Source organism: Tyto alba, unplaced genomic scaffold (assembly GCF_018691265.1).
Source record: "Tyto alba isolate M040663 unplaced genomic scaffold, T.alba_DEE_v4.0 Super-Scaffold_20000042, whole genome shotgun sequence".
Lineage (NCBI taxonomy): Eukaryota > Metazoa > Chordata > Aves > Strigiformes > Tytonidae > Tyto > Tyto alba.
Genome location: NW_024881293.1, coordinates 5,451,796 through 5,479,398, shown reverse-complemented (window position 1 = coordinate 5,479,398; position 27,603 = coordinate 5,451,796). Strand labels below are relative to the sequence as shown.

The window sequence follows — 27,603 nt, the reverse complement described above, 5'->3', positions numbered from 1 at the left end:
GCTCACCTCTAGCACAGCTGTTCCTTCAAAGCTGGCTTTGGCTCCTCTGCCCTCCTCTACTAACATCCACAACGGCAAGGCCAGTATGAAGTGGCCTCCAGACAGTGGCCTGTCCCTGCTCTGTGCAAATGCTTCGAAGCCTGGAGTGGCTGCTCAGGCACTGATGGTCAGCAGCCTGCCATGTGCATCCTCTGCCTGGGGCTCCTTCCCCTCCTCTGCACAGGGCAGCACAGAGAGCAGCTCCCCACCTCCACAGGAGCAGGGCCTGAGAAGTGAAAAGGAAGGATGCAAGAGGCAGGATCCGGTATTCAAGAAAACATCTTTATTGTACATGTTGGCTTCTATTGCTTGTATCCCCTCCCCGATCCCACGTAGTGCAAAAAATTCAGAGAAACAGAGTTCCACATAAATAAGTCAGATAACTTACAGAGAAATCAAAGTGACAACAGTTTGACATGGAGTAGACCGGGTCCGCCTACCAGGAAGGTCAAGCGAACCTCTCCCCGCTGTCGGGGCAAGGGCTCCTGCCTAAGCCTTACCGGCTCCTTGCAGACTGACACCGGGGTCCCTGGGCAAAACACATCAACACACGCAGCCTGGAGCCACCCGCTCCGGGATGCTCCTCCACTGGGAAAAGCTCACATGGGAAATCGCACAAATAACATTTTGGGTGAGACACCGCTAACTAAAACGGGCAGAGAAGCCACGCAGAGTTGACAGTTCTCCTCCCCTCAGATAGGGTACTACGCACAGACAGACAGACACAGACGCGCATCCCCTCCGAGGCCTCCTCCTCAGCAAGGGATGTGCAGCACCAGAAGCGATTCCACCCTGGGATCTCCCCGGGGCAGATGCTGACACCTCATGTCCACACAGTGTGGGTCGGGGTGCTCCGGATCCCAGCAAGCTGCTGGGGCACTATTTCGCCCTTTCCCTCCTTCTTTCTCTTTCACAGGAAAGCAGTGAGCACCTGCATAGTTAGTACGTCAGAGACACGAAAGGCTCCCTCCTCCCCAGGTTTCTGCAGAAAAGGGTCAGTGGTGATATTGCTCAGGACCCAACCGGTGGGTCACAGGAGTCACACTGCCCATTTCCCTGATCCCCAAGAGGCAGGAGAGCATTGCACACCATTTGTAGTGTAAATTGCTAAAGGTCACAACTAGGGCCAAGGGCACATGGCATGAAAATTCTCCTTGGCCTGCTACACTGCTCACTTCTCCTCTGGTTTTCCCCCAAAAAGGCAGCAGCCCCTCTTCGTGCTACAGCAGCCACAGTTGGACCAGATGTTGAGCCGCTGCTGTAACAACTCATTCCTTGTTTGAAATCAGCCCTGTTTCTCCCCTCAGCAGTTCCTCTCCAGCCCTGCCCTGCCCCTGACACGGCCGTGGGGCTTTTGGGCTGATCCTCCACCAAAGAGAACCCTAAAACCAAGGACACCTTGAATGCGCTGGCCAATACGAGTCCAGCAGAAGACTAAAATCCTGATGTTGCTTACAGGAAAGGGATGGAAAGGATTGACACCTCGCTCATGCGTAGGTACATGCATGCCCACACACGCAACAGAGCAGGCTTCACCGATTTCATCGTTTCTTTGAACAAGGGAGATTGACATGAGCTACTTAGGGCAGCTCTACTGTCACGCTGACCAAGAGGCAACCTGCATGAGCAGAGCCTGGACATTTTCAGGATCCTCTGCAATACAGAGGAATGGGAGAGCTGCCAAGCTGTGATGGGCTGGGGCAGAGGCTTGGCAAGTGAGAGGGGGAACAAAAAGAAGATTTAGAGTCTGTTCTAAAAGCCAAAAAGGCCTCCTCAGCCTGAGAAGCCCAGGCTGTCCTTAGAGAGAGGCTGGGGGGAGAAGCAGCCCAGATTTTCAGAAGCTGCTGGTAATTTCAGGTGTCCAATGTTAGGCACTCTAAGTGGGCTTGTAAAACATGCAGGCACCTATCCAGGAGAAATCAGATTGCTGTAAAAATGGTCTTAAGCTGGGGACTCCCTGTCTCATCTCAAACTCTCCTTTCACCCCAAAGAAAAAAGAAGAAATCTCTAGCCACTTGAAAATTTAGGCCAACAAATACCATCACGCGTGAAATCCGAACTCTGTAAATGAGAAATGAGAAGGAGTGGGGGGAGAAAGGATAAAGGAATTAGTTCTAAACAAACAGTTAGACCATATCTCCAATGCTACATTTGAACACTATTGAGGTACCAGTGGTTGAGTCGTTCCTCTATAATGTGGAGAACACCTGATAATACGTTCAAGGCTCATACACACACCCAACAGCATACGCATTGAAAACACCACCCAAGAGGTTCCATGGCACGGGTGGGTCTAGAACAGGCCTGTGACTTACAGTACTAATTTATTCAACCTTTAGTTAATTTAAGTGGTTGCTTAATTGCCAGGGAGTCACTAATTGCAAATGGTCCCTTCCATGCTGTTTTCACTGTACATACAGTATCTCACATATGCACACACCCCCACATATCTACAGAGAACATCTTCCAGGACACAGTCATCATCTCATCAACAAATGAGAAAAATAATTGCATCCCTTCTGCTGCCTTAAAAGCAGATGGGACAGGAATACCAGGAGAGTGTAAAAAATAAAGGGATATGAAGTCATTAAAAAATAAAATATTAGCATTCAAATAAAAAAGGCAAAAAATTAACACCCAAAAAAGTAATGCCAGGAAATCCTCCTCATTTAGAAGGCTGGGCCGTTCTTGTTTAAGAACTGATACCTTTTCATAAACCCAGATTCTGCTTTGCAGAGAGGGGAAGAGCAAACGGGCTGATCCATTCCCAGCCAAACTGTGAACCAGGACCGTGTGCAGAGAGCAGGCAGCCACACAGTCACTTGAACCTGGGACAGCAATGGCATGGATGCAAACAAGGTCGTTCAACCCATCTGCCTGGCTGGGGACTCCCCAGAGCAATGGTCAGCTGGGATCTTGGTGACTGAGGTGCGGCCAGCTGAGCATGGAAACACTGGAGGGGTTCAGGATGCTGCATCCAGTTTTGTCTCCAAACCTCATCTCCTCCAGGCCTTCTCCCTTAGCTGGGCTTCTTTTGTTTGTGTATTTTAAGGCATCAATTAGACACCATTGAGAACCATACGGTGGCCTCAGAGTCTTTAACAGTGCACAGTAGGCTTGGTAAAGAGTTTGGCTACAGTGACATTCAGAGGAGCGGTTGCACATTCAGCCGTGTCCTTGGGAGGAGTGCTGTCCACCTCTGCCACCCCACAGGACTCCTGGAAGCCTCCAAGGCTGGCTCTGCTCGCATGTGTGGCACCAGCTGGATCACATGAATCCAAGAAGCAGCAATGGTTTAAAGTTTCCCCCCTGCCCAAAGAAAATATACGCTCTTTGGGTGAGCGATGAGATGAGTCTGAACGGAGCGGAAAGCAGCCCATCTCCTTGCCCTCCAGAAGGAGGGTGCTCGTCCAGGAAGCACATTTCTAACTGCTGCGGTCGTGCTGATCCGATGTGTGCACCAAGAGTGGGGATAGCTCCGGGGGTTCACAGGAGTGCTGGGGCTGGAGGCAGCAGCCGGTACCTTCGCTCTCCTACAGCGACCGGCTGCCCCGCGGGGCGGGCCATGCTGGCCTAGTGCTCTGCCAAGCACCCCTGTCCCCTTGAGGTAAGGTAGGTCCTGATTCTTTGTCAAAGGCTCGTCGAAGACACCGACAGGGTGGGCGAGGAGGGGGGTGGGAAGTTGAGGAGTTCCAGCACAGCCACCCCCACGCTGCTCCGGCGTGTGAACATGCACGAGGCTGCTACCCACTTGTTGGTACGGGGGTTGTACTTCTCGATGGAGTTGAGGCTGGAGCTCCCATCGTTGCCACCCACTGCATACAGCCACCCATCCATGGCCACCAGGTCGTGGGTGCTCCTGGAATGAGAATGCAGAGACCACAGGGGTGTCAGGCTCGAACACGGCATATGAGGGGTGTAGGGGAGCTCAGCACCTCAGATGAACTGGCCAGAGCTCTGCCACCCCACAAAAGGGAGTGCCCAGCCTCACAAATGCCCAGTGAAAATCAACTACTGGGGCTCAAACAGTCAGTCAGAGTGAAGTATAGAGCCTCAGATCTTCCCTTTCTCTCTGATACCCTCCTCCCACTGGAGAAGTGCCACCAGGGCAGGTGGATAAAAATAATAACAGGCCCTAAGAGCCTAAAATCCTTGGACTTCCAAGCCTTAAACCCTCCCGCAGCCCAGAAACATCTCTGACATGGTCTCAGCCAGCTATACCACCTAGTTCTTTACGGCCACACAGGCTGCTGAGAATAAATCCCTCTGCAGAAAGCGCCTGCTGCAGAACGTCCCTGCCCTGCCCTCCTGGCACACACGCACCAGTCCCTCGCAGTGCAGGCAGCACAGAGCCAGCTGACTGCAGCGTTAGCCAAGCCCAGGGGCATGGTCTGCATTTTATGGTTTGCAGTGCCAAGCAAGGCAAGGCTCTCAGTGAGATGGGATCCCCATTCCGGACTGCAGCAGCTGAGGTTTTCCTGCAGCCCGGGAGCATGGCAGGGGCAGAGCTCCTTACCTCCGGATGTTCATGGGTGCCACGCTCTCCCATGTGTTGGTTTTGGGGTTGTAGCGCTCAACAGAGTTAAGGCAGCTGGTCCCATCGTTGCCACCAGCCACATAGAGCATCCCCTCCAGCACAGCCACTCCTGCACTGCTCCGGCGGCTCAGCATATTGGCAATGGGCGTCCAGGTGTTGACCTGGGAAGAGGCAATGTTTGTTTGTGAGCCAGATATACAAGTCATTTTTCACATACCGCTGCCCAATCAGCCCTGTGAGGTTAGCCCTGCTCTAACCACACGGCTCCTGACATAACGGTCCTCCCGCAAAAGGACTTTTGGGGGGGCACCCCCCTTCTTTCCTTTCAACTCCGCTGCAGGAAGAGCTGTGGGCTGCAGGAGAGGCCTCTGCCGACTGGCTCAGCAAAGCACAGCCGCAGCTGGCAGGAGTCCTGCCATCCCAGGGGCCTGAGCACAGAGATCTGTGCCAGGCCACCAGTCACGTCACAGCTAAATCCCATCCCAGCCTTGGGGGGGTTGAGCTGTATCTATTTCAAATCTGTAGAAGTCACAGCTGTGGCTTTACAGCTCATGAAAAACCTCCAGGACCTTCTCTTTGATCTTTTTGCAGTGGCCTAGCCTGCTCTAACAGCACCGTGAGACCCCAGGGCCAACACATGTCCCCAGCCTGCCACAATCCCCATGAACTGCTCTGGATGTGCATGTAGCAAGGACCTCAGCTGGAAGCTGCAAATAAGCTCAGAGCATGTACAAGAGCTGTTCTTCCTAGAGAACTTGAGCTGGCCTACAGGCTACGGGGATAGAGAGTGTTCTGGTGGTTGAAAATTTCAGAGATATCTCGGATCCTGCATGGATGAGCTTTGGCTCATTTTGCTCTGGATTGAACCCCAGATACTCTGCCCCTGCAGAAGATCTGGAGAGGGGGATGATACCCATTCCATCGTGTAGTCATGCATGGTGGCTTAAGTCTCCAAGGAGGCAGGCAGGTTTGTGCTACACAGGCTCGTGTGGGCACACCTTCTGCTCCACTGCTGCTGCAATTCTTTGCTAAGAAGTGGTCACATCTTAAGCTACAGCAGCAGTTTGCTAAGAGACCACGTATATCTGATGTCTCACTGTCTGCTGAGCTCTCTAGCAACTCGTGTAGCACTCAGCTTTTTGCAGGGCCCTTTCAGCCTCCCATAAGGAGGGGAGAAGCAAAAGGGTTATCAGGCATGCTTTCTCTTATATTTACCTGGGGCTCATACTTTTCTACTGTGGCTAAGTGGGATGAGCTGTCATATCCCCCAACAGCATAGAGGTTGCCTTCTGCAAAGACAGTCACACGTGCACAGAAGTTAGCTAAAGAGCACGGCCCCAGTCCCAGCACAGCCTCCCACAACTCTTGCCCAGGGTGCCCACACAGGGATCATCTGAGCCACAGTGCCTCGTGCTCCCGAGGCAGCCAAGCTCCTCTCGGCAGGGCTCCCCCAGCTCCCCCTCCCCTGGCAGCATGGAGCATCGTGAAAAATTCATCAGGCAATTTCTCTGCCACACTGCAAGCTTCCCAAAGAGCTCGGTCGTCTGCCGCTTCTTGACCTCCTCACGATGGAAGCTGCAAGTGCTCCCTGCCAGAGCAATGGGTTATTTTTAGCAGCAGAGGCTGGAGCAGGGGAACGCCAATAAAGGCTGTGTCAGGCAGAGGGTAGGAGCTGGTGATGGAGGGGAGGGAAGCTCTGAGCCAACACTGAGAGCTGAAACCAGAGAACAGGGCAGGGGAGAGGCACTGCAGGAACACCACACAGCAGTTCTTGGAACAGTGGGGAGCAGCTACCTTGTCATCCCCAGGGAGGTCCAGCCCCTGCCAGGGTGAAGAGTGGTACCTGCATTAATCCCATAGCAGCACTAAACAATGAAGTGGTCAGTTCTCACACTGCATCCTCCTTCAGGACAGAACTCATTCAAAGGAATCAGAAGGCATCACAGCATTGCACCTAATGTTGTGACACCTCTGGTAGAGACAGTTTTGACCCTGCACTACTGCTTGGATCATCAGTAAAAGGACTGTTCTGCTTTCGTAATGGAGTAATAAGGTTGTCTCCTCCTTTCTAGGGACAGGTGATCATCCACAGCCAGCCCTCTTGCTCCAAAGTAGAGGGTAGTTGTTGTTACTAAGTAGAAGCTTAGTAACAAGCTGTGGGTCCCCTCAGAAGTTGTCTCCAGAATGTGATGAAACCCAATTACTAGAGAGACTGAGGAGGAGAGAAGAGGCAGGGAAGCATGTCAGGACGTGGCAGAGGAATGGCTGGGCTACCCAGACTCCCAGATAGGGAATCTAGGTAAAAGGGGCAGGAACTAGAACAGGACATCAAAAGGAACCACTAGAAATGCAAGGAGCAGTCTGCAGTCAGTCAGGTCCTCATGCCATCACCCACCTAGAGTTGCCACCCGGACGTAGCGTCTCCTCGTGCTCATGGCAGCGATGGATGTCCAGGTGCCTGTCAGAGGGTCGTACCGCTCTGCGCTGCAGCAGGCAGGGACACAGGAACATAAGGTGTGACACTGGAAATGCCCAGGTCAAAGCTCTTTGACACGGGCCCTCAGGGGCAGCTCCCAAGGAAGCTTGGGAATAGACAGGGAAAATGGAGGGAAGAACTGACAAAGGCTGTGTGCTGTTGTGGCAGAGGGCTACAAAATGGTTTTTCCCCTGAAGAAACTTTGCCTGGGCCAAAGGCACTGGAAGACATAGCTGGATTGCAAGACATCTACTCTGGGGCCAGTCCATCTGTCAGGAGCAGGCCCTGTGGGCTCCCCGGGCACCCAGTGCTCAGGACAGTGCATGCAAGAGCAGTGGAGGAGCCTGTAGCAAGGCAATCCCCTACCTGTTCAGGCACGAGGCCCCATCGTACCCCCCAGCAGCATAGAGAAGCCCATGAAGTGCTGCTACACCCAGGCAGCTCCTCCTGGTGCCCATGGACACCTCAGGTTGCCAGGAGTTGGTGACAGGATCATAGGACTCCACCGTGGCCAAGTCAGAGGTCCCATCGTAGCTGTAGGGAGAAAAAGGGAGGACATGTAAGAGCTGGGAGGACACGTAAGAGTGAGGAGGACACGTAAGAGTGGGGAGGACACGTAAGAGTGGGGAGGACATGTAAGAGCAGGGAGGACATGTAAGAGTGGGGAGGACACGTAAGAACTGGGAAGCCTGGACTGCAGGTGAAGTTGTAGGACCTACAGCTCTGGAACCGACCAAGAGCCTAGAGAGCACAGCCTGCCTCAGGTCCCTGTCACCACCCCTCCCTGCTCCTCCCTGCCCAGTTTCCTCAAGGCAGAGTGCACCAAAGCACTGCTGGAAGCGCAGAGCCCTTAAGCTGTGCTCTCCTGCGGGGGCTGCAAAGAAAGCGGGTCTCGGAGGGCCCTGCACATTGAGGGGTGAGAGGTGAGCAAGGAGGCTCAGCCTGCAGCACCGGGCTAAGGGAAACGGGAGGAAACAGCACAAGCCCAGGACGTAGCCACAACCACACCAAGAGCCAGCAAAGTCACTGCTCCAAACTGCCAGGACAGGGAAGGAGTTTTCAGTTGCTACTCCTGCTGTTAGTAACCCAAAGATATGGGATTGCTTCATCCCAAGGCTGGCCCGGGGAGGCTCTGTTGGCCACCCCTGCTCCCGGAGCAGCTCAGTGCCGCTCTCACCACCGGCTCTGCGCAGTAGCCACCGAAAGCACCCAAGCTCCCGCGCCCTCCTTACCCGCCCACAGCATACAGCTTGTTCCCGATGGCAGCAACGCCCACCCTGGCCCTGCGGGTCGACATGGAGGCCACCATGTGCCACCGGTCCGTCCGCGTGTCGTAGGCCTCGCAGTCCCCGTGGATGGCGAAGAGGCTCCCCCCACCTGCGCACGGGACGGCAAACAGAGCAAACACCAGCCCAGAGGCCCTGGGAAAGGGGTTTGCATGTCAGCAAACGCGTGGCAGGGCCTTACCCACGGCAAAGAGCACGGTGCTGGCCCCCTCGCAGCGCCGCGGCCTCGTCCTGCTGTTGCTAAGGACCCCTCTCTGCTCCGGCATGAGGTGGTACTTGAGGGCTTCGATCAGCAGGTCCTTGCACTCCGAGTGATGCCGCACCAGCAGCTCCGTGTCCACGTTGCTCATGAGGAAGTCCCGGCTCAGCAGGGGCAGCCGCACGCACTTCATAAGCTGAGGGGAGAGGAGTCGCACCCCCTCGGCAGGGTGGGAAGCGTTCGTCCCAGTGCTGGCCCCGCATCTCCCCTACAAACCCCGGGGACCCTGGCAAGGCTGACTCCACCTGGAGATGTCATCCTGCTCACTTGGCAGAATAGGCAGCCAGCGACAAAGGGCACCAAAATGCAGCAATTCAGCCTTAACGTCTCTGCAGAGCCAGGAGGCCTCCGCCTGGCCGTGACATGTCCCACAGCCACCCCAGATCCCCACCCTGCCCTCTGCCAGCACCCACATCCTCTTCCAGCACTCATGCTACAAGTAACGATCCTTGCTGTGGGGCTGCAGAGCCCAGACACCAGTCTCCTCTGCCCAGCATGGCCCGTGTTGCCTGCATTGCCCACAGAAGGGATGTCTGAGTGCACACAACCAGCAAAGGAGGAGACAGAACTTCTCTAGGGTCAAGCCCTGGGATGAGTCTTCCTCATCCTGCCCTACCTCAGTCCCAGCCTTCAGAAGGGCACCTGGGGATGCTTCCTCCCACTGTTCCCACCCTCTGCCTGCCTGGAAGCAGGAGAGCAGCAAGATGGCAGGAGGACGGGGCTGCTGGAGGCACTGACAGCCTCTACTGCAGTGCGAGGCTGCACCCGTGAGAGGGTGTCCACGCTGTGCCAAGTACTGACAGCCCCGCAGGAAAGGGCTTATCCACGTCTCCAGTTGCACCTTTGGCAGGAGGCTCGCAGAGCCATGCTCCAAGGTGCAGAGGCAGAGAGACAAAAGCATGAGCTACAAGAAGTCCCAGCTCAAACATGGCTGAGCTTTTCATTTGAGGATGTACGTGAAAGCTCAGGAAGGCTGCAGGCAGGGCTGACCTCTCCTGCTGCCCACGTCCTCTCCAGAGCTCCACATGCCCTAGCTGCCAGGGGTCAGACAGGGCATCCCCCTCGGATTTGTCAATAGTTTGGACTTCACTCTGGGAGACTGAACTTTCTCAGCAACATCCTCATCTATGTCTGGACTGGAAATGGCATGGCAGGGACCCGCTGGCCAACCTGCAGCTTCCTTCAGCCATGCATCCACCCAGACCAGGCACTCAGAGCTGGTGGGTAGAACCAGGCCACCTTCCCCAGCAGACTCACCCTGGGAACATGCTGTCTTCTGCTGTCCACGTCATGTTTGACCCAGCTGAGCACAGCCCGGTACACCTCCTCCTCCGATGGCACATTGAGGCTGTCACTAGAAATAAGGTCCAGCACCTGCAGAGCGGGGTGAAAAGGGGAAGTGTCGGTTGGTATGGTTTGGGAGGAAAGGACACATTCAGACCCAGCAGAACAGCACTGCCAGAGGCAGAGCCCCTGCCTCCTGTAGATGCTGGTGGTTGAGGGGCATACAGCTAGTCTCTCTCACTGAGCACAGAAGAATCCAAAGAGCAACCAGGTCCCCCAAACCAGGCAGGTGTAGCTGTGCCTCCCCTCACCTTGCAGCACTGGTGTGGAGACAGCTCTGCCCTCGATCATTCTCCTTGGCTCATTCCCCACCCCACTGTGTCTGAAGCTGCTGCAATGCCTGATGCTTCCAATCAACATCAGGGAGATCAGGCAGACAACTCTGCTCACACGCATCCCTTCAGTATTTCATGGGATAGAGCCAGCTGCCCTGGCTGTTCCCAGCACACTCATTTCACGTGCCAAGGACTACGGAGCTGGAGCAAGTGGAGATACATACCCCCCACTTGATGCCACGCACCCCACTGCCCAGAGAACGGACACAGGGAGGTGTCTGTACCCTGGTGAGGCACCACACAGGGTCGGGTGATGCAGAGCAAGGACTGGGAATACGTGCTGGGCAGGGCACAGCACCCTGCAGACAGTGATGAGCCAGGGGCCACACTGGCACCCCATGAAGAGCAGCAGGAAACATTAGCTGAGCTCTGAATCAAACATCACAGCTACATGACTGGGGCAGCCAGGATTCCTTCCTTCAACTGTGCCCCCGGAGAGAGGGCAATGTGCTCAGAGCTCATGTGGCAAGCACCAGCGACAGCAATTACCCTCCATGCTATGCTCCCATCTCTATTTCACATGGGATTAAGCTCGCCGACAGCACTCTTCCCACGTATCGTCTCTCCATTGAACAGAGAGGACCAAAGCACAGAATGTGGGTACGTTCCCCTGCCAAACCCTGTCCACTCAGTGCAGGTTCCCTGGGCTTCTGACACACAGACTGTGCCTTCCAGGACAGACCATGAAAAGCCTTGCAACACTCGTACCTTCACGTGCCCATCAGGACCTCACCTGCTTAAGAGGCAGCAACATGAACTCCTCTGTCTTGGACACCTCCACGAAGTGTTGGAGGACATACTTGTGCGCAGACTTGAGGAGGTCGCTGCAGGAGTGTGTGTCAGCAAAACCCCGGATCCCCAGGCAGTTGGATGGGTCGAGCTGGCTGAGTAGGAATTTGCAGCAAGCATCCCGCACACCATTGAGCTGAAGCAGGCTGGCAGCAGGAAGAAGTGTCTGGCAGTGGAAAAGAATGGGGGAAAGGAGAGTTTCCAGGGCAAGGAAACCATTTTCACCCTCATCTCACTGCAAGTCGATAACAGAACAAGCTTACGGAGCACCTTCAGGCACACAAGCGCATAAAGGACAAAGCATTCTTCTTTTCCAACAGGACTAAGGTAAAGAACAGCTGAGAAGGACACCTGTAACTCCCCACGGGGTCAGGAAACAGCAGGAGAATGGCAGATGCTCAGGTCTAGACCTGGCCATTGCGCAGTGCTCTGAGGAGCCATTCCCAGCTACAGCAGTCACAGGAGCCACACCTCTGGGCACAGGGCAGGAGGTGAACTCCCTGACCACTGTTAGAAGCAGGTACCACCACAGAACAACAGCTGAAAGTGTTGAGCAGAAGGAGAGAAGAGTCCCCAGGAAGCAAGTCACCTACAGAACAGCTTTGTGGAGAAGAGAGATTTGGGGGGAAAGCTCCTACCTGCACATTCCCCTCGCCCACCACAATCTCAGCCGTGTAAGCGTATTGCACCAGCTGCTCCAGGGCCTGTGGGTCAATGTCGTGCAGCGTGACGTGGGTCTGGCGGCTCTCACTCATCTCATCTGGGGCAACACAGATACTAGACATGAACAAAGTCCCACAGCAGGATTGTTTTCCCACAGGGAGACTTAGCCATGCATGGAACAAGGTGCTTCCACCTCCATGGCCCAGAATCACATCCCTGGAAGGTTTCCTGCCCACCTCTTAGCGAGGAGGAGCAGCAGTATACTCTAGGGAGTGGGGTCCATGTCTGCAGGATGGACATCAAGATACCTGGGCAGGGGGTTACGGGCAAAGGGCTTCATGGAAAGGAGCCAAATGAGGAATATTATGGCACTTACTCACAGAGGTGATAGACAGGCGCTGTATTCTGTATGGTAGGGCAGTGAGAATAGGGAGCAGGACAGAAAGGGAAGGGGTTTGCAGAGAGGAGAGGGTTGGAAGAGCGGGGAGACCCTGGCCACGGGGAAGAGAGGACGCTACTTGCTTGTGAACATGGCGTGGAAGTACGGGCTGCACGACGCCAGCACCACCTTGTGGGCCTTGATCTCCTTGGGGCCCACGTGGAGCACGATGTCGCAGAGCAGCCCACGCTGACGCATGCGGTTCATGCACACGAAGGCGTCGTGATAGTGCCGCTTGGAGTTGTGGGAGATGCTGTGGCCGTCGCGGTTGAGGAGCTGCACAGCCCCTTCCATGGCTGCGGGTGGTCGATGGTGGGCTTTGCCTTCTCACCGGCACTGACATGGGGGGAAAACCAAAGCGTTACCAAGGCAGGAACAGCCCCAGCCCCAGACAATGCCCGTGGTCCCCAGGTACACCCGACACTGCTCAAAGACCCTGTGTGAGAACAGCTCCTGTCTCACCAGTCCCTGCCAGGGAAACATCATCCTGCTCATAAACCAGCGACCGGGAGGAAACAGTGCCTGAAGGAACACAAGTAATACCAAGCCATGCTGAGATTTCTCTGTTCTGTGACACTCACTGCTTCCCAGCTGTGTTTATCTTTGGACCGATAGATGCTTACCTGCCTTCAGAAGGGTACTGCTCTACAACATATGCACTCAGACTGGCTTTCCTTGAAGTTGCACCATCTCCAAATCTGCCTAACAAAGTGCATTTCCGTGCAATATCAGCAGAAGCATTGATCTTAGAAGTCTCACCGGGACATGCCAGTCCTGCATTGATCAAACACAGCTTAAATTGACCACTAGAGAGAGTGAACACATCAAACTTGAGTAGCCTAAACAAAAAATAACCAGGGAATCCCATAACATCACTCTTGCCCATATCTTAAAAGGCAAGAGTGACATTATGGATCACAGCTTTTCAAGTGCTGGCTGTTCCCTTCTCGCTTCCAGAAGATGCTAGGAGATTTTTCATGAATGTACCTGACTTCAAAAGTTAAGCCCAGAGAGCTTCTGGCTTTCCTGTGCCTACACAATTCAGGAGGGTAAGGCAGAGGGCAAAGGCAATTGCATCACAGAGCTCCACAGCCCCAGTACAGAATTCCTGCAGACCATGGGCTCAAGTCTTCCTGCCATTTTACTTTCAGGTCTCTTTTTGGAGAGAGACTGGGGATTCCCAGGTGGTCAGTTAGGGAGCAGGAAACACTCACTTTATTAATCCTGATCTCCACTTCCCTCCAGTGTCCTCTACCCAGGCACATCCAACCTCACCACACAACAGTCCTGCTCCAGCACCGCAGACTCCTGTCCTGCACCAGCCTAGCAGGCAGCTTGGGCAAAGCAGAGCTCCTAGGGTCTCCCTGGAAGCAGCCCCAGCTGACACCCTGGCTGTCCTTCAAGAGGTAACTTGGAACTTCAGGTAGTTTTGCTTTGACAAGGCTGACAGGAGGGACAGACAGCAAAGACTAGAGATGCTGATCAGGCGGCTGGAACCCAACGCAGAACTCGGTCTGCACGCACACATACATGCCGCTGAGCATGGAGTGGAACAGTCCTTCCACACAGTCTGGGACAGCCCAGGCAGGGAGCAGGAGTATAAACTCGGCTGGCTCATAGAAAACAAAATTGCCTCATCAAGGAATAAGGACATTTATTTGTGCAAAGATGTTTTCTCTTTCCATGCTGTCTGCATCTAAGCTGCTCACGGTGTTTCAAAAGGCGTTTGACTGTCTCCCTGCCAGCAGCATCCAAAGAAAAGGTGGGGGAGTGAAGACAGAATGACTGAGCAGCAGGATGAAGAAGGGGGAGGGAGCAGGAGAAAAAGGCAGCTTGAAGGGAAAAAAGCCTGTGTGCTGCACTCGTGCGCCTGCCCCCGCATCCCTGCGGCGAGAGAATCCCCTCAGCCGCTGTGCTCCTCACAACACCTACACATCGCCAGCCGTGCTGAGCCTAAAAATAGAAACCCACCATGCTGTGCCTGCTCAGCCACGAATGCAGCCTTCTATTCCTTTTTAAATAGCAGTTGTATCATATACTAGAGTCTGGGGGCGGAAAAAAGATGAATAAGCATCTTTCCTGAGTGGGAGAAAAGCCTGCAATGCCCTCTTCTATTTGCATCATCCCGCGTGATGTGAAATTCCTCATCTCACTGTCAGCAGGGAAGACTCATAGGCACACAACAAAGGCAATGCCTGTTGATGCTTTCCAGTAACGAGAGTAGGATGCTGTTGTGCACTTGACAGGAAAGAAGAGCCTGTGAGTTAACTGGCCTTCTCCTCCCACACCCCTCAGCTGAGCTTTTCAGAAAGCTGCAACGTCGCCAGGACAGCCTTGGTGTGTTAATTCACGTGTGGACACTGCTGGATGAGAGGTGCCTGCACAAAGGTGGTTTATAATTATTAGCCTCTCTACCTGGGTTCAAAAGCTCCTTTCCCAGACTTGGTTTAGTGGCAGAGAGCAGACAGTGTTTTCTCACCTTTATTCCCTTCCCTAGCTGCAAGCCTGAGGGTTCTCCTGATCTGCTTGAGCTGGTTTATCTTTTCAACACACAGCTGAGCGTACTTCTCCCCGTTGGTGTTTAAGTCATGCCCCAGCTCTAATTAAGAGCACTCACCTCTCCCCTCCTGGGTGCTGGTAGCAGGGGATAAGAGCTCCCAGCTCCACAGCAGAGGAAAACCCAGGAAGGACAACACAGGACAGGACAGAAGAGCAGGAAAAAGATGGGACTGCATCTCTGTGTGCTTTCAGAGACTTGTGAGGAAAGGTTTGCTGCCCTGGCCAGGCAGAGGGTAGCACGCAACTCGTCTCCAGCGGTCAGGGAAGAGACACAGAGGGCACTACGGACTGAAGGTTGCTGTAGCTGATGCATTGGCACCACAGTAATCAAACATATTTCCAAAGAGGGTCAGAAACACTGGGCTCCCTTCCCAGCCCTGCCACTGAGTCATTGCACAACTCTGGGCAAGTACAAATGCAGAGTGACAAGGGTGACATTATCTTTCCTTGCAATGATTCCCATGGCCAAAAGGTAGAGACCAGCTATTGCTCGCTCCCCTCTCCACCCACACACCCCTGCTGCCACCAGTGCGGGCTGGCACGCACCTCACAGAGCTCTGAAGAGCTCCACTGAAACGTCACCGGTGCCTCCCTTGCCCACGCCGCTGTGCAGCACCCTGATCCGCTGTGTCACTCGGTCTCGGATGTGGCCGAGCAGGGAGCAGGGCCAGAGTGAGATGCCATCCCAGCCACCGCACTGCCACTGGGCTCCCAAGAGCATCCCCACACTGGAGGACAACCTGCAACTGACCTGAGCCACCAGCAGCCCGAACCAACTCTGCCTGATGTTTTTTTGCTACAGCCACACTACAGCCTTGGCAATCCCTCCCCTGAAGGGCAGCTCAACGTCACCCTCCTAAAGCACAGGGAGCACTGGCATGGGTCTGGCCCAAGGCTCACAGGGGCTACAGCCCCTTCAGTCCCACTTCCCAGTGTCCCCTCCACTCCACAATAACTTGTTCCCATCAGAGCTCTTTTGCTTTAATGAGTCAGAATATAATCAGTGGGGGAAAAGGGAAAGGACACCCCACTGCTGCTTGTGCTGCTCCCTGTGCCTGAACTCTCACTGGCAGCACTAAATATTTCCTTGTAAAACTCCATTCCCAGGAAATGAAGGTCTATGAGCATTGCTAAGATATAATTAATGAGGAACAGTGCCTGGACCACAAGAGACAGTAAAGCAGTGTCCAGAGCTCCAGCAGCGGGAAGTAAATACAAGCCCACTTTTGTGGAGCACGCAGCAGCACGAGTGCACGTGTTACACATCAGCTATAATGGATGCGGTGGCTGACTTGTAATAACTCTTAGGTTATGACAAAAAAAAGAAGGCGTTTGTTTGGCTCCTATGAGACAGAGTGTGGCCATGCATAACAGCTCTGTTAATTAATGCAAATGATCCCTGCCCAAAGGGAGGTCTGTTCTCTTTGCACAAAAAACCATATTTTGCCGACAGTGAAAAGAAGCGTGCTGGGCAATAAACAGGGAACAGAGTATCCTCCAGGGAAAAGTTCAGAGCCTGCCCTTTCCCCAGGAAGGCCCTGGAGAATGGCTTTTTGTTGACAGCCTGGATGGAGATTTTGTGTCCGCCAGGCTAGCTAGGAGACTGCAAAGACACATCCTGTACAGCTGGTCAGATGTTGGGGATGAGTCTTTGCTGTGGATAAGGTGACATCCCCTACTCTAAGGCCTGACACACAATTGTGCTTAAATCCATCACTTCCACATGTGCCCTACCTCTATGTTGATATTCCAGTATCTGTTTTCTGGTAAATCAGCTATGAAGCCCTGTTTTGTGTGCAGCACTGTGTCTCCCATAGAAGTGCTGCTATTAGACCTTCAGGATAAGACATTCAGTCCTTCACTCACCTCTACCCCAGTGTTTCACAGCACTAGCAGAGCAGAGAGCAGCACAAATTAGGTCAATAAGGTGGCACCATGTTGCCAATTTCCCTTTCAGGGAAGTGCTTTCCCCCGTTCCTTGGCGCTAGGGGTCCATCTCCCAGCCACAAAGTCTGTTTTTTGCCTGCAGACCTCCCCTGGCTCTGTCCCCAGGCAGGAAGGGGCTGCTGGCAGCACGACTCTGTTGTGCCCAGCAGCTCCAAATCTCCGTGCTGAGCAGCAGAGCCGAAGCAGTGCCCTCTAAAACAGCACAGCAAAGCTCATCCTGGGGCAGAGCAGCAGCACGGACCCCTGGGGAACGAGGAGCTTGGCAGTGGAGTCACAGGCAGGAATCGCTGCTTCCACGTGCATCTCCATCTCCCCTGCACCAGAAATCAGAATTTTTATTTTTAACCCCTCCGAGAGGAGTCACGGGCCATTTGACAGTAAGCAGCCTCCTGCAATTCAGCATTCCCCCAAAGAACTGAAACGTGCAGTACACATTAAAGCTCAGGGCAGGACTAGACCCCGGCAGGCTGGGGAGGCACAGGCAAGCCCCTGCCCAGCTGCGTGGGTGCACACACAGCACAAGTGGCTTCTTTCCTCCTGGGAGCAGGGCTGGGAACGAGATGTGCTCCTGTGCTCTCTTCCTTCCCTTCAACAGTCAAGGGACACAAATAGCTGAGCCGGCAGGAACAATAGCGGCTGTTGTGCTGTTGCAAAGTAAGACCACTAACACAGCTCGTACCAGCATCCAGAGATGGAGCCGAGTACTCTGCAGGCCTGCAAATGTTCATCTTCCTTATTGCTTTGTGCAGACCCCGTTAATTTGGCTGAGCTATCCCTTTTGTCGAACCCTGTCCGTAGCTCTGAAGCCAACATCTAAAGAGAAGTTATAAAATACCAGACTAGCAGTATTTTTGCAACACTAATCCTCTTGCAGTAAGCATGTCTAAGACACCAGGGCTGTTTTCACAAGCTACAGCAGTTATACACTACCTGCCCTTACACCTCAAACTTGGATATCCCAAATTCTTGCTTCTTTCAGAGGGCCTGGCACTGCCCATTACAAAATATATTGCATCCCTACCTTTCCTGCTCCCTTCCCCACAATATGGGGAAATGAAAAATGGAAGAGGACGGGAAATCATCCAGTTATATATGCCCAGGACTCAGATGCAAAGCAGGCACTAAATCTAGGCAATTGTCCTCACTAGGATCTGTTCCATGCGCATCACTGATACAGACAGAAAACCATCCCCTCAATACAACACTTTGGGGTTCAGTCCCTTCTTAGCCCCTATAACACTTTACCTGCATCCAGGGAATTCAAGCAGACACCGTCAGTGTGCAGCAGCTCAAATTCAGTCTTTTTAATATCAAGTTAATTGCGTGCTCAGCCTAGAAGAGCCAGAAATTGTGAGGAAGCAGAGGGACCTAATAGTTCAGGACTAGCAAGTGAACTAGATGCTCTGAATTGCAGGTCCAGTCATTGTTACTGTGACGGCTGATTTACAGCTGCACCTATACAGAGGTCAGGACTGCAAATGTTGATGGAAATGTGACTTAACGGGGCAAGGGGAGCTGTCATTCCTGGCACCAGCTCTGCCTTCAGAGGTGGCAAGAGGGACAATAGAATTATGAAGCTGGCAGTTTCAGACAGCCAGAGTGAGGACTCGGACACCTTGTACCCCCCTGCCAGCTCCCAACGGACACAGCGGAGGACGCCAAAACCACACAGCGGGGGTGAGCCGCACGGAGAGGTTAGGAGCATGCCCCTCAGCCCCCAACATTTCTCTTCACCACCTCTCCTCCCTCTTCTGCTCCCGCTGCCAGCACTGCCCCTGACCACGTCTGCCTTCTATTCCCCAAGCCCCTCTGCTACGGATGGGAGCGCGAGGTGCGTGCTGCTCCTGACAATCCGGGGAATTAATCTGCTCTGAGCTGGCCTCAAGGCAGCACAGGGCACCGCAGACAGCGCTGAGTCTGCAGGACTGAGAATCCCCAGCTCTCGGTAGGGTTTGGGTTTTTTTAATGAATTAGGCATAACTGACACGCACTGAATCCTCCTGTCTAGACATCTGCAGAGAAGTGACAAGCTGCCAGAGAGGATGTGGAGCCTCGGCAAGGGGGTGGGGAGGATGGGGAAAAACTGCACACAGTTGCCAGCTCTACAGCTCAGAGACAGTGCTGGCTTCAGGCAAGAAGGGCATTCAGCACATTGACCTAGCCAGTGTCTTTCAGCAACTCAGTGGGTTGTAATCAATCGGCTCTGGTGCACACAGAAGGCTGGAGGTCTTTTCTAATTAAAGCCTCTCTCCCCATTAGTCCTGGGGAGTTTTGTTTGGGAACTCAGCTCAAAGTTGCTCTCAGTCACACCATTTCATGCTCAGAAGTGCTTTAGCTGTGAGAGGAGGGAGCATAAGGCAGAGCCTCAATACCTGCACCTGGACACTCCCACACCTGAAAGAGATAAAGGTTATCCAGCCTGCTTAGCACCTATCTGGGTACTCAGTCTTCTCCCTCTCATGCACACTTCGCACAGGCAGAAACTCTTCCTGCAGACATCTTCAAATTCAGCTTTTGCCTTCAGTGTTCTGCACACAGGGGATCGCAGCAGCTCCAAGCAGCACTCTGTGGTTGAGGGATTTAGAGGCATCTGTGCTAACATTTGGGTCACTTTAAATAATTGGTTGTAAGGGTCAGGACCCAAATAGGTTTGGGACTGCTGAATTCCCAGGTTAGGGAGAAACAAGAAATGGAAACTAATTCATGTCTTGAGATGCTTAGCAAAATGTGCAGGTCTCTGGCTGCACTGGGATTAGACAGCAGGTCCTACAGTCCAGCACAAAGCACACCAAAACCTAAGTGAAAGGAGCCCTTTGCCAAGGACTGGAAATGTGGGTCATGTCCTAATTCCCCCTTCCCAGTGTCCCCCAGCAGACACAGGAGAGGAGCTACTTGTCACATCCAGCACTATTTTATGGCACAAGCAGTGCCAATCCTCTACCCATAGGCATCGAGCAAGTCTCCTCTCCAGGCAGCAGAGTGATAGTTAACAGCTTCAGCTGCACTATCCATCACTGTGGTATTCCTGATCTCCCTCTAACCTCCCCCGTGACAGACATCTCTGTTCCCAACTCATTTTTATGACAGGTAAACAGAGAAGATGAGAGCACTCAGGTCATTGGAGGCAGACCACATCAGAGGATCTCAATATACCTGGCTCCTGGACTTGCCCAGGAGCTCCCTCCCTGCAACAGCCTCGACTAGCAGCTATTCAAAGAGGGATTGTGCCCTTTACCTGTCTGCTGTGCAGGGTCATGGTGTCTCGAGTAGGTGGCAGTGGGCCAGTTCAGAACGGGTCTTTGCTGCTCAGCAATGCCCTTACATCAGATGAGAGCGATGAATATGGCGGGACCCAGCACGAGCTACCACTTGGCTTCTAAAGGGAAAGTTGACTCCATGACGTGAGGCGACATGGCCTCGAGGCTCCAGCACTAGACCAGGAAAGAAGCAAAAAGCACCCGGGTCTGCTGGCTGCAAACGGGCGAGCAGATCTTTCACAGACGGATAAGCCAAGGAACAATGCTGCTGCTGATGCCCGGTGAAGCGCTGCTCGTGAGTGATTCTCCGAATCAGGAGGTCACCAGCGGAGGTCACCACCTGCACCCTGGCCTCATCCCTTTCGCAGAGACTGCACGACCCACACCACGTTTATGGACAGCTTTACAAAGCCTCCTACCAGCCTCAGTCATGGAGTGGGTTGGCAATGTAGACGTGCCGGACCACGTAAGCAGATCTGCATTTCCTCTTCTGAACAAGCTCAATGTTTCACGCTGTGCAGCAGTGGAAGCCTGTTTTCAAGCCAGAGAACAATTAAGAGAGTTTCCTCACATCTTCTTGCAGGCAACAGCACAGGCCACATACATGAAAACTGAGCTATGAGGAACATATGACATAACGGCCTTGAGTTTGCTGGTACACTGGGGGCCTGCCAAGGCCAGCGAGTCCTGGACCCTGGGAATTTCAGCTCAAATTCCTGTCCCTGAGGAGTCACATCCTCTAGAGAAGGCAGCGTGCTTTGCAGCCAGTTCTAGCAGGCCAAGCACAAAGGGTGAAACCTCTCAAGTCTACCAGCTTGCCTAAGGGTTTGGAGGCAAGGCTTCAGCACCTGAGAACATACAGAAGCCAGCATTGAGACTTCAGCATAGCTGTTTGATTTTTTGAGCTGCTCAGCCTGAAATGCAGCAAAGCAAGACCACAAACCAGAACAGTCTCCCCAGCAGATCTCCAGTCTTCAGAGCATGACTGCCCTGATTTTCACATGCCACTCCACCTACAGAGACCCAGCCTGAGGCTGATGAGAGCAAGGGCAGATGGTCACCAGACGGGCTGGCAGAGCAAAGAGGTTCCATTGCCACCCTCACCAAGCTGACCTTAGCTGACAGAAAGCATAAAGGACCATCCTATCTACCCAAGATGCTAAGGAGCGACTCCATTTGGATCCTAGACTGTCAAGCCAAGAGAGCAGGTGACTATTACACCTGCCAGCTCCTGGTCTGCTCTGAATTAGATGCTATTTGCTGAGATTCATGAATTAGTCAGTTCTCAGGAAGGAAACTCAGGTCTTTAAAACCCAAGATCCCTAAAAGTCTTCCTCACTGCCACGCTGAATAAAGGATTTCCAACAAGGGCTCATGAGTCAGGAGAGAAACTTGGGGTGCAAAGGGGAGAGATTCCACAGGGGTGACTGCTTGGCTGTAGTGATTGTAACCAAAAGGCTATTGTACATTGAAGTGTTAGCGAGCCACATAGCAGTGAACTTGTAAAAAACCAGCACCTCCTGGTATAACATGCTAGCACACAGACATCCCAAATCTGTTGTGGAGGCCCCATCCCACCTCCCATCCTTAAATGCAACTCATGCTTTTGGGCTGTCCATAGTGAAAAGGGGTAGCAGCTTGCTGAGCCTCATTTCAGCAGTGCCCAGTCCTAAGGGGCAACAAGTTACCTGCGTCAGCCTGGCACACCTGGAGACCGTCAGATCAAAAACACCCAAATATCCACATGTTGCTGAATCACTCCAGAACTAACGTCCTTCCTTGTGGCCTCCAGCAACGGAGAGCACCCCAAGATAGCGCTCATCAGACAGCGGCCACTGAAGTCCAAGGAGAAGTGGGCTTCCCTTGCAAAGAGACCCCATGAAAGCAAGGCCACCGTTTCTGCAGGTAGCTTGGCACAAAAGCCTGGTCGGTCGGTGGTCGGATGCTGATGCCAGAGAGCAGGGGCAGCCACCCACCCGCTGCACTTCTGAGGTCCCAGGGCCGCCACTCCTCGGAGGGGGAAGGATTTGCTCAGCCAGCAGAACCGACCCAGCGGCCAGCCCTGGCCTGCTGCTCCCCGCGACCACCTCCACACACGGAGATTCTGTAGCTCGAGGAGGACTGGTCACTGCAGAGGCCAGCAAAAAAAGCTGCCTCCCGCTTCCCCCTCAAGTTAGCAGAAAACCTGAGGCAACGTTTCTCCCCGTGCCCTTCAGCTCCCTGACAGCCAACGACACCAAACAGCCTGTGTGCCTGCACGGGGGGGTTAAGCAAACCCGCAGCTGTCAGAACCCCCCTGCGGCTGCTCCCCCCGGGGCCCCGGCATCTCGCAAAGCTCTAAACCTGCAGCTTTTTGCCTTTACCAAAGGGACCTGGCAGAGGATGGAGACCACGCTCAGCACAGAAAGGCCGCCGGCCTCAGAGACAGGGCGATGCCAGGATAGAGGCAGCCGCTCAGACACGGCAGCGGTTCCTCCTCCTTTCCTTTTTCCAAGGAAACTTGCTCTCCGAGGAGGGACGCACCACCAGCACCGCAGGAGCAGCGGTGGGGAGTGATGGAGAGCTCCCGGAGCGAGGGGTGGGTCTCCCTGCCACCTCCCACCCCCCAAAAATCAGGTAACCCCTCAGGCTCCCCTTCCTTCCCCCCCATCGCGGGGGATGCCCGGCGCTTGCCCGGCCCGGGGAAAAGGAAGGGACGGGCATCAGGACCGTGCCCCAGCGGTACTCACGGCTCCGGCGCAACGACGGCCCGGCCCGTGGGATGCTGCGGGGGCCCCGCGATACCCGGCACCGCTCCCCCCGGCCCCGCGGCGGGGAGACGGGGCGGGGCGGGGGCGGGCGGGTACCCGGCTCCTCCCCGGGGCCGCGGCGGGACGGGGACGGGAGCAGGGCGGCCCCGCGGCTGCGGCTTCCTCCCTCACCCGGAATAACCCCGCCGCGGGGACCTGCCCACGCTACGGCTCGCCGCTGCCTTGCGGGTTTCGGTTCCCCCCCCCTTCCCACGCAGTGAAATCCCGCCGCGCACGTGTGTGTGGGGAGGGAAAGGGGAGAGGGCTCGCCCAGCCCCCCCGCCACGCCGCTCACTCACTCACCGGGCGCGGGGGGGCCCGTTATGCGGGGGGGGGGGAGGGGAAGGGGGGACACGCGTGGCGGGGGGGTAGACACGGGGAGGGGGCGTGACTGTGGGCGGTGAATGGGGCGTGGTCATGTCGCCCCGCCCCGCCCCGCGGCACGCTGGGAGCGGAAGCGGCGGCCGCGTTGGAGTGAGGTGGGCAGCATGGCGGCCGGCGGCAAGAGGTGAGAGTCGGCGGGTTGTGGGGAGGGAGGGCGGATCGGGCTGAGGTGCCGCCGGCGGCTCGTCAGCCCCGATGGGCTGCCGTGAGCCCCGATGGGCTGCCGTGAGCCCCGATGGGCTGCCGTGAGCCCCGATGGGCTGCCGTGAGCCCCGATGGGCTGCCGTGAGCCCCGATGGGCTGCCGTGAGCCCCGATGGGCTGCCGTGAGCCCCGATGGGCTGCCGTGAGCCCCGATGGGCTGCCGTGAGCCCCGATGGGCTGCCGTGAGCCCCGATGGGCTGCCGTGAGCCCCGATGGGCTGCCGTGAGCCCCGATGGGCTGCCGTGAGCCCCGATGGGCTGCCGTGAGCCCCGATGGGCTGCCGTGAGCCCCGATGGGCTGCCGTGAGCCCCGATGGGCTGCCGTGAGCCCCGATGGGCTGCCGTGAGCCCCGATGGGCTGCCGTGAGCGGGCGGGCTCGGCGCTGCCGGCCTGGCTCCCCGCTGAGCATCCCCCCCCTCTCCCCGCCGCCCCTCAGGAGCCTGGCGGAGCTGAGCCTCGACGAGTTCCTCGCCGCCGGTTCCGAGGTGGAGTTTGACGGTTCGGAGGAAGAGGAGGCCGCGGCGCGGGGACGGCGGAGCGCGAAGGCGAAGCAGCCGCTCCAGGCCCGGCCGGCTGCCCGGTAAGGCCGGCGGGCCCGCTGCGGGGGAGGCTTGCTTGATTGCACCGGTTGCTTGATTGGTTGGGGGGTTAAATTTTTGCGCGTTTTTATAAATAACCGCAGGATTTCATTGCAGCATTTGTTATAGAATGAGCTAGGTCTGGTACAAGCCCGGTCATAGGTGCTTAAAAGGGCAGTGATCAACACAGTAGTGGGCTTATGGGGTACAGGACACTCAAGTTTTCTGTTGTATTTTTTTTTACTTTTGTAACTGCAGTGGAGAAAAGGTGTATGGTTTTCATCTTTTACAGGTCATATCAGAAGCAAGCACAGCCTACTTTGTTTTTCTTCAGTTTGTGTGTATTTGCTCCTACTGAAAGACATTGCAGTCGTGGGAAGATAGGAAGTGATGAAGTAGTTCTTGAGCACTACTAATCATCAGAGGGGCTAATTAAGCTGGCTGGAGAGTGGCTGGAGAACAGCACTTCGGAGAGGGACTGGGGGTGTTGGTGGGGGAAAAAACTGCCCGTGAGCCAGCACCGTGCGCTCACAGCCCAGAACCCACCCGTGCCCTGGGCTGCAGCCAGAGCAGGGGGGGCAGCAGGGCCAGGGAGGGGATTCTCCCCCTCTGCTCCGCTCTGGGGAGACCCCCCTGCAGTGCTGGGGCCAGCTCGGGGGCCCCCAACAGCAGAAGGACACGGAGCTGCTCGAGCGGGGCCAGAGGAGGCCACGAAGATGCTGGGGGGGCTGGAGCAGCTCCCCTGGGAGGCCGGGCTGAGAGAGTTGGGGGGGTTCAGCCTGGAGAAGAGAAGGCTCCGGGGAGACCTTCGAGTGGCCTCCCAGGGCTTAAAGGGGGGACAGGAAAGGTGGGGAGGGACTCTGGATCGGGGGGGGGGGGGGGGGGGGGGGTGTGGGGCTGGGGGATAGGATGAGTGGTGACAGGTTTAAACTGAGAGAGGGCAGATTTAGATGAGATCTAAGGCAGAAATTCTTCCCTTATGTGGGGGGTGAGGCACTGGCCCAGGGTGCCCAGAGCAGCTGTGGCTGCCCCCTCCCTGGAAGGGTTCAAGGCCAGGTTGGGCGGGGCTGGGAGCACCCTGGGCTGAGGGGCAGGGGGGTTGGGACTAGGTGATCTTTAAGGTCCCTTCCAACCTGTTCTATGATTATTACAAGCCAAAACAATTATTTACTACCAAGTAAGATTTTACCGAGCTTTCATTGTCAGATTTCTCTGGCAGTACAGCTTTTAGTATTCTTTATAAAAGCTTGTGAGACTAATTCTGAGAAATGAAGGAACAGATTTCTTCTGTTTTTTCGAGATGTTTTCATGACCTCTCGTCAGTATTCCAATACAACCCAATAACTTGCTATCAAGATCTTAGTGCTGGATGAAAATAACCTTTTGTGGTTTCTCTAGAGCAGGTGTTAAACAGGACACAGGCCTGTGACCACAGCCCTGATAAATCAATCACTGTTGAAATTAGTCCCAGGTGTGCTTTAGTGTTCAGAAGTTGTGTGCTTTTCTTACAGCATCAGTGGAAGTTGGAGCAATGAATAAATGCATGTTAATTCTTACCTACCAGGAAGAAAGGAAAGGCATCTGAGCACAAAGATCAGCTCTCTCGGCTGAAGGACAAAGATCCAGAATTTTATAAGTTTTTGGAGGAAAACGATCGCACATTGCTGGATTTTGATGCTTCAGACAGTTCTGATGAGGAGGAGGGATTGCACGTACCACCTGATACACTGGAGGTACTGGACCCTATTTTGGAGTGCTGAAATCAATTATTTCAACTACTTGTTAAGTATTTGACTTCCACTGCAAGACCGAAGTATATTTGGGCTTATAGTTGCACAGGTGGCTGGGGAGGAGCTTCCCCAAAGATCGTTTGCAGGTGTACAGGCTTCTAATCCAGAAGTCAGCTGTGGATTTGAACTGAGCATGAGGAGTTTGTTAAAGATTGTGAAAGCAGACCCTTAGAGTGCGTTTTCTCTGTGGCTTTGGTTTTTTGGTCACTTTTTCCAATGAGAGTTTGTTTTGCCTCAGGTGATATGCTTTCCCCTTGATGCTTTCTTATTGCATATGGTATTTCTGTAGCAAAGCTGCAGGGCTTATGTAGCTTTATTTATTTATTTATTTTATAATACCTCTAACTTCATTACTGCTTTACACAAAGTGCTGATAACAGCATTAAAATTCACTGCTGCCTGCCTTCCTCTTCAGTAGCTACTCAGCAAAAGAGGTGGGGCCAGAAAAGAAGTGTAGAAGCTTTTTCTCAGTCTTGGTACCAACTTCTCTAGGAAGCAAGTGATGAAGATGAAGAACATGAAACAGTCAGACGGAAGAGAGTTTCTTTCATCCCTGTGACCTTGAAAATGGTTGAAGAATGGAAAAAAGCTGCAGAGGTGAGCAGGGAGTTGGAATACAAGGCACTTGAGTGTTCTGCTTTAAACATTCTTCCGCACATGTTGCTGCCTCTAAACAACTAACTTTTGATTTGTTCATCTTTCACAAAAATCTACAGAGAAGATGTATGTCCTACATACAAGGTCATACTCCTAGAGCTCTTGTTACTTCAGCATGACTTGTCTTTGCAGTTTTTCTTGGGCTGCAAGATTAGAGTACTTGCGCTCGATCCGAGGGAGAAGCTAAAGAAACTTGTGTGGCTCAGAAGAGGTCAAAATGGTTAACTTCTGATTATTCACCCTCTTGCTAAGCATTGTGCCTTTGGCAGCTCCCAGAACTTTTTTAGTAATATTGTGAGTAGTGATGAAATGGCTTGCTGCTTCTGACTAAGAGGGGGAGGAAAAGGTCAAATTGGATAGTTGCTTGCAGCTGAAGGATTGCTTCTCAACCCCCAACCAATTAAAAGCCCATTTTAGAGCAGGTGGAAGCCACTAGCACTTGTTAATGCTGTCTTGACATTTTTCCTTTGTGTTATAGGATGGAGCTATTTTTGCAATCAAACTTAGGATGAATTCCAATACTCCTGTCCTAGTAAAGTGCTTTAGAGTTTCAGAATATTTCCTTCCAGTACTTACAGGGGGGACAGGAAAGGTGGGGAGGGACTTTTGATCAGGGGGGTGGGGATAGGACAAGAGGTAACAGTTTTAAACTGTAAGAGGAGAGATTTAGGTTAGATCCAAGGTGGAAATTGTTCCCTGTGCGGGGGGGGTGAGGCGCTGGCCCAGGGTGCCCAGAGCAGCTGTGGCTGCCCCCTCCCTGGAAGGGTTCAAGGCCAGGTTGGGCGGGGCTGGGAGCACCCTGGGCTGGGGGGAAGGGGTCCCTGCCTGGGGCAGGGGGATTGGGACTGGGTGATCTTTAAGGTCCCTTCCAACCCAAACCAGTCTGTGATTCTATGAATATTGCTTGCTTTCTCTCCTCAGCAATCCTTTTTCTTCTTTCCCTAGAGAAGGCTAACACCAAAACTTTTCCATGAAATCACTCAAGCATTTAAAGCATCTGTAGCAACCACCAAAGGAGATAGTGGTGGGGCTGATCCTAGCAAATTTCAAGTCACTGATGCTGCAGGTGAGTTGGTCACCACACTACTTCTGTGAGAAGGGAAGTCATTTGGTAGGGAATGTTTAGCTATTGGAAGAGAGTAGGGATAAATACTGGCAGGAGTTAACTTACCCTTTCATAGACTTCATTTCACTTAAGTAGCTTATCTGCCTGGCAGTGAGTCTGTGCAGTGGTATCTCTTCTGGTGTCCCAGTGTATACTTGTACCTCCTG

At 54.0% G+C, this 27,603-nt stretch overlaps 2 protein-coding genes across 4 annotated transcripts in view; one reads left to right on the top strand and one right to left on the bottom strand.

Moving 5' to 3' along the window:
• Positions 1-300: 300 nt before the first annotated feature.
• Positions 301-22,773, bottom strand: KLHL17 (kelch like family member 17). Of its 3 annotated transcripts, none has more exons than XM_033007573.2 (12): positions 22,660-22,773; positions 12,251-12,503; positions 11,704-11,825; positions 11,010-11,231; positions 9,855-9,971; positions 8,520-8,733; positions 8,285-8,429; positions 7,419-7,586; positions 6,972-7,060; positions 5,792-5,865; positions 4,556-4,737; positions 301-3,898 (listed from the first exon to the last, which is right to left on the bottom strand). In XM_033007573.2, exons 2-12 carry the CDS (start codon positions 12,459-12,461, stop codon positions 3,670-3,672), a joined length of 1,773 nt encoding a protein of 590 aa, XP_032863464.1. In that variant the 5' UTR covers positions 12,462-12,503; positions 22,660-22,773; the 3' UTR covers positions 301-3,669. The 3 variants fall into 3 exon arrangements, with proteins under 3 accessions (XP_032863464.1, XP_032863465.1, XP_009964437.2); XM_033007574.2 differs by lacking the exon at positions 22,660-22,773 and adding an exon at positions 19,909-22,648; XM_009966135.3 differs by lacking the exon at positions 22,660-22,773 and having other exon boundaries at positions 12,251-19,897.
• Positions 22,774-23,109: 336 nt separating this feature from the next.
• NOC2L (NOC2 like nucleolar associated transcriptional repressor) overlaps positions 23,110-27,603 on the top strand; it is a 56,180-nt gene continuing 51,686 nt past the window's right edge. The window contains exons 1-5 of the mRNA XM_042794659.1: positions 23,110-23,227; positions 23,743-23,886; positions 25,449-25,617; positions 26,167-26,271; positions 27,277-27,397. Coding sequence (XP_042650593.1) covers positions 23,124-23,227; positions 23,743-23,886; positions 25,449-25,617; positions 26,167-26,271; positions 27,277-27,397 — 643 coding nt within the window. The 5' untranslated portion in view covers positions 23,110-23,123. The remainder of the gene's footprint in view (positions 23,228-23,742; positions 23,887-25,448; positions 25,618-26,166; positions 26,272-27,276; positions 27,398-27,603) is intronic.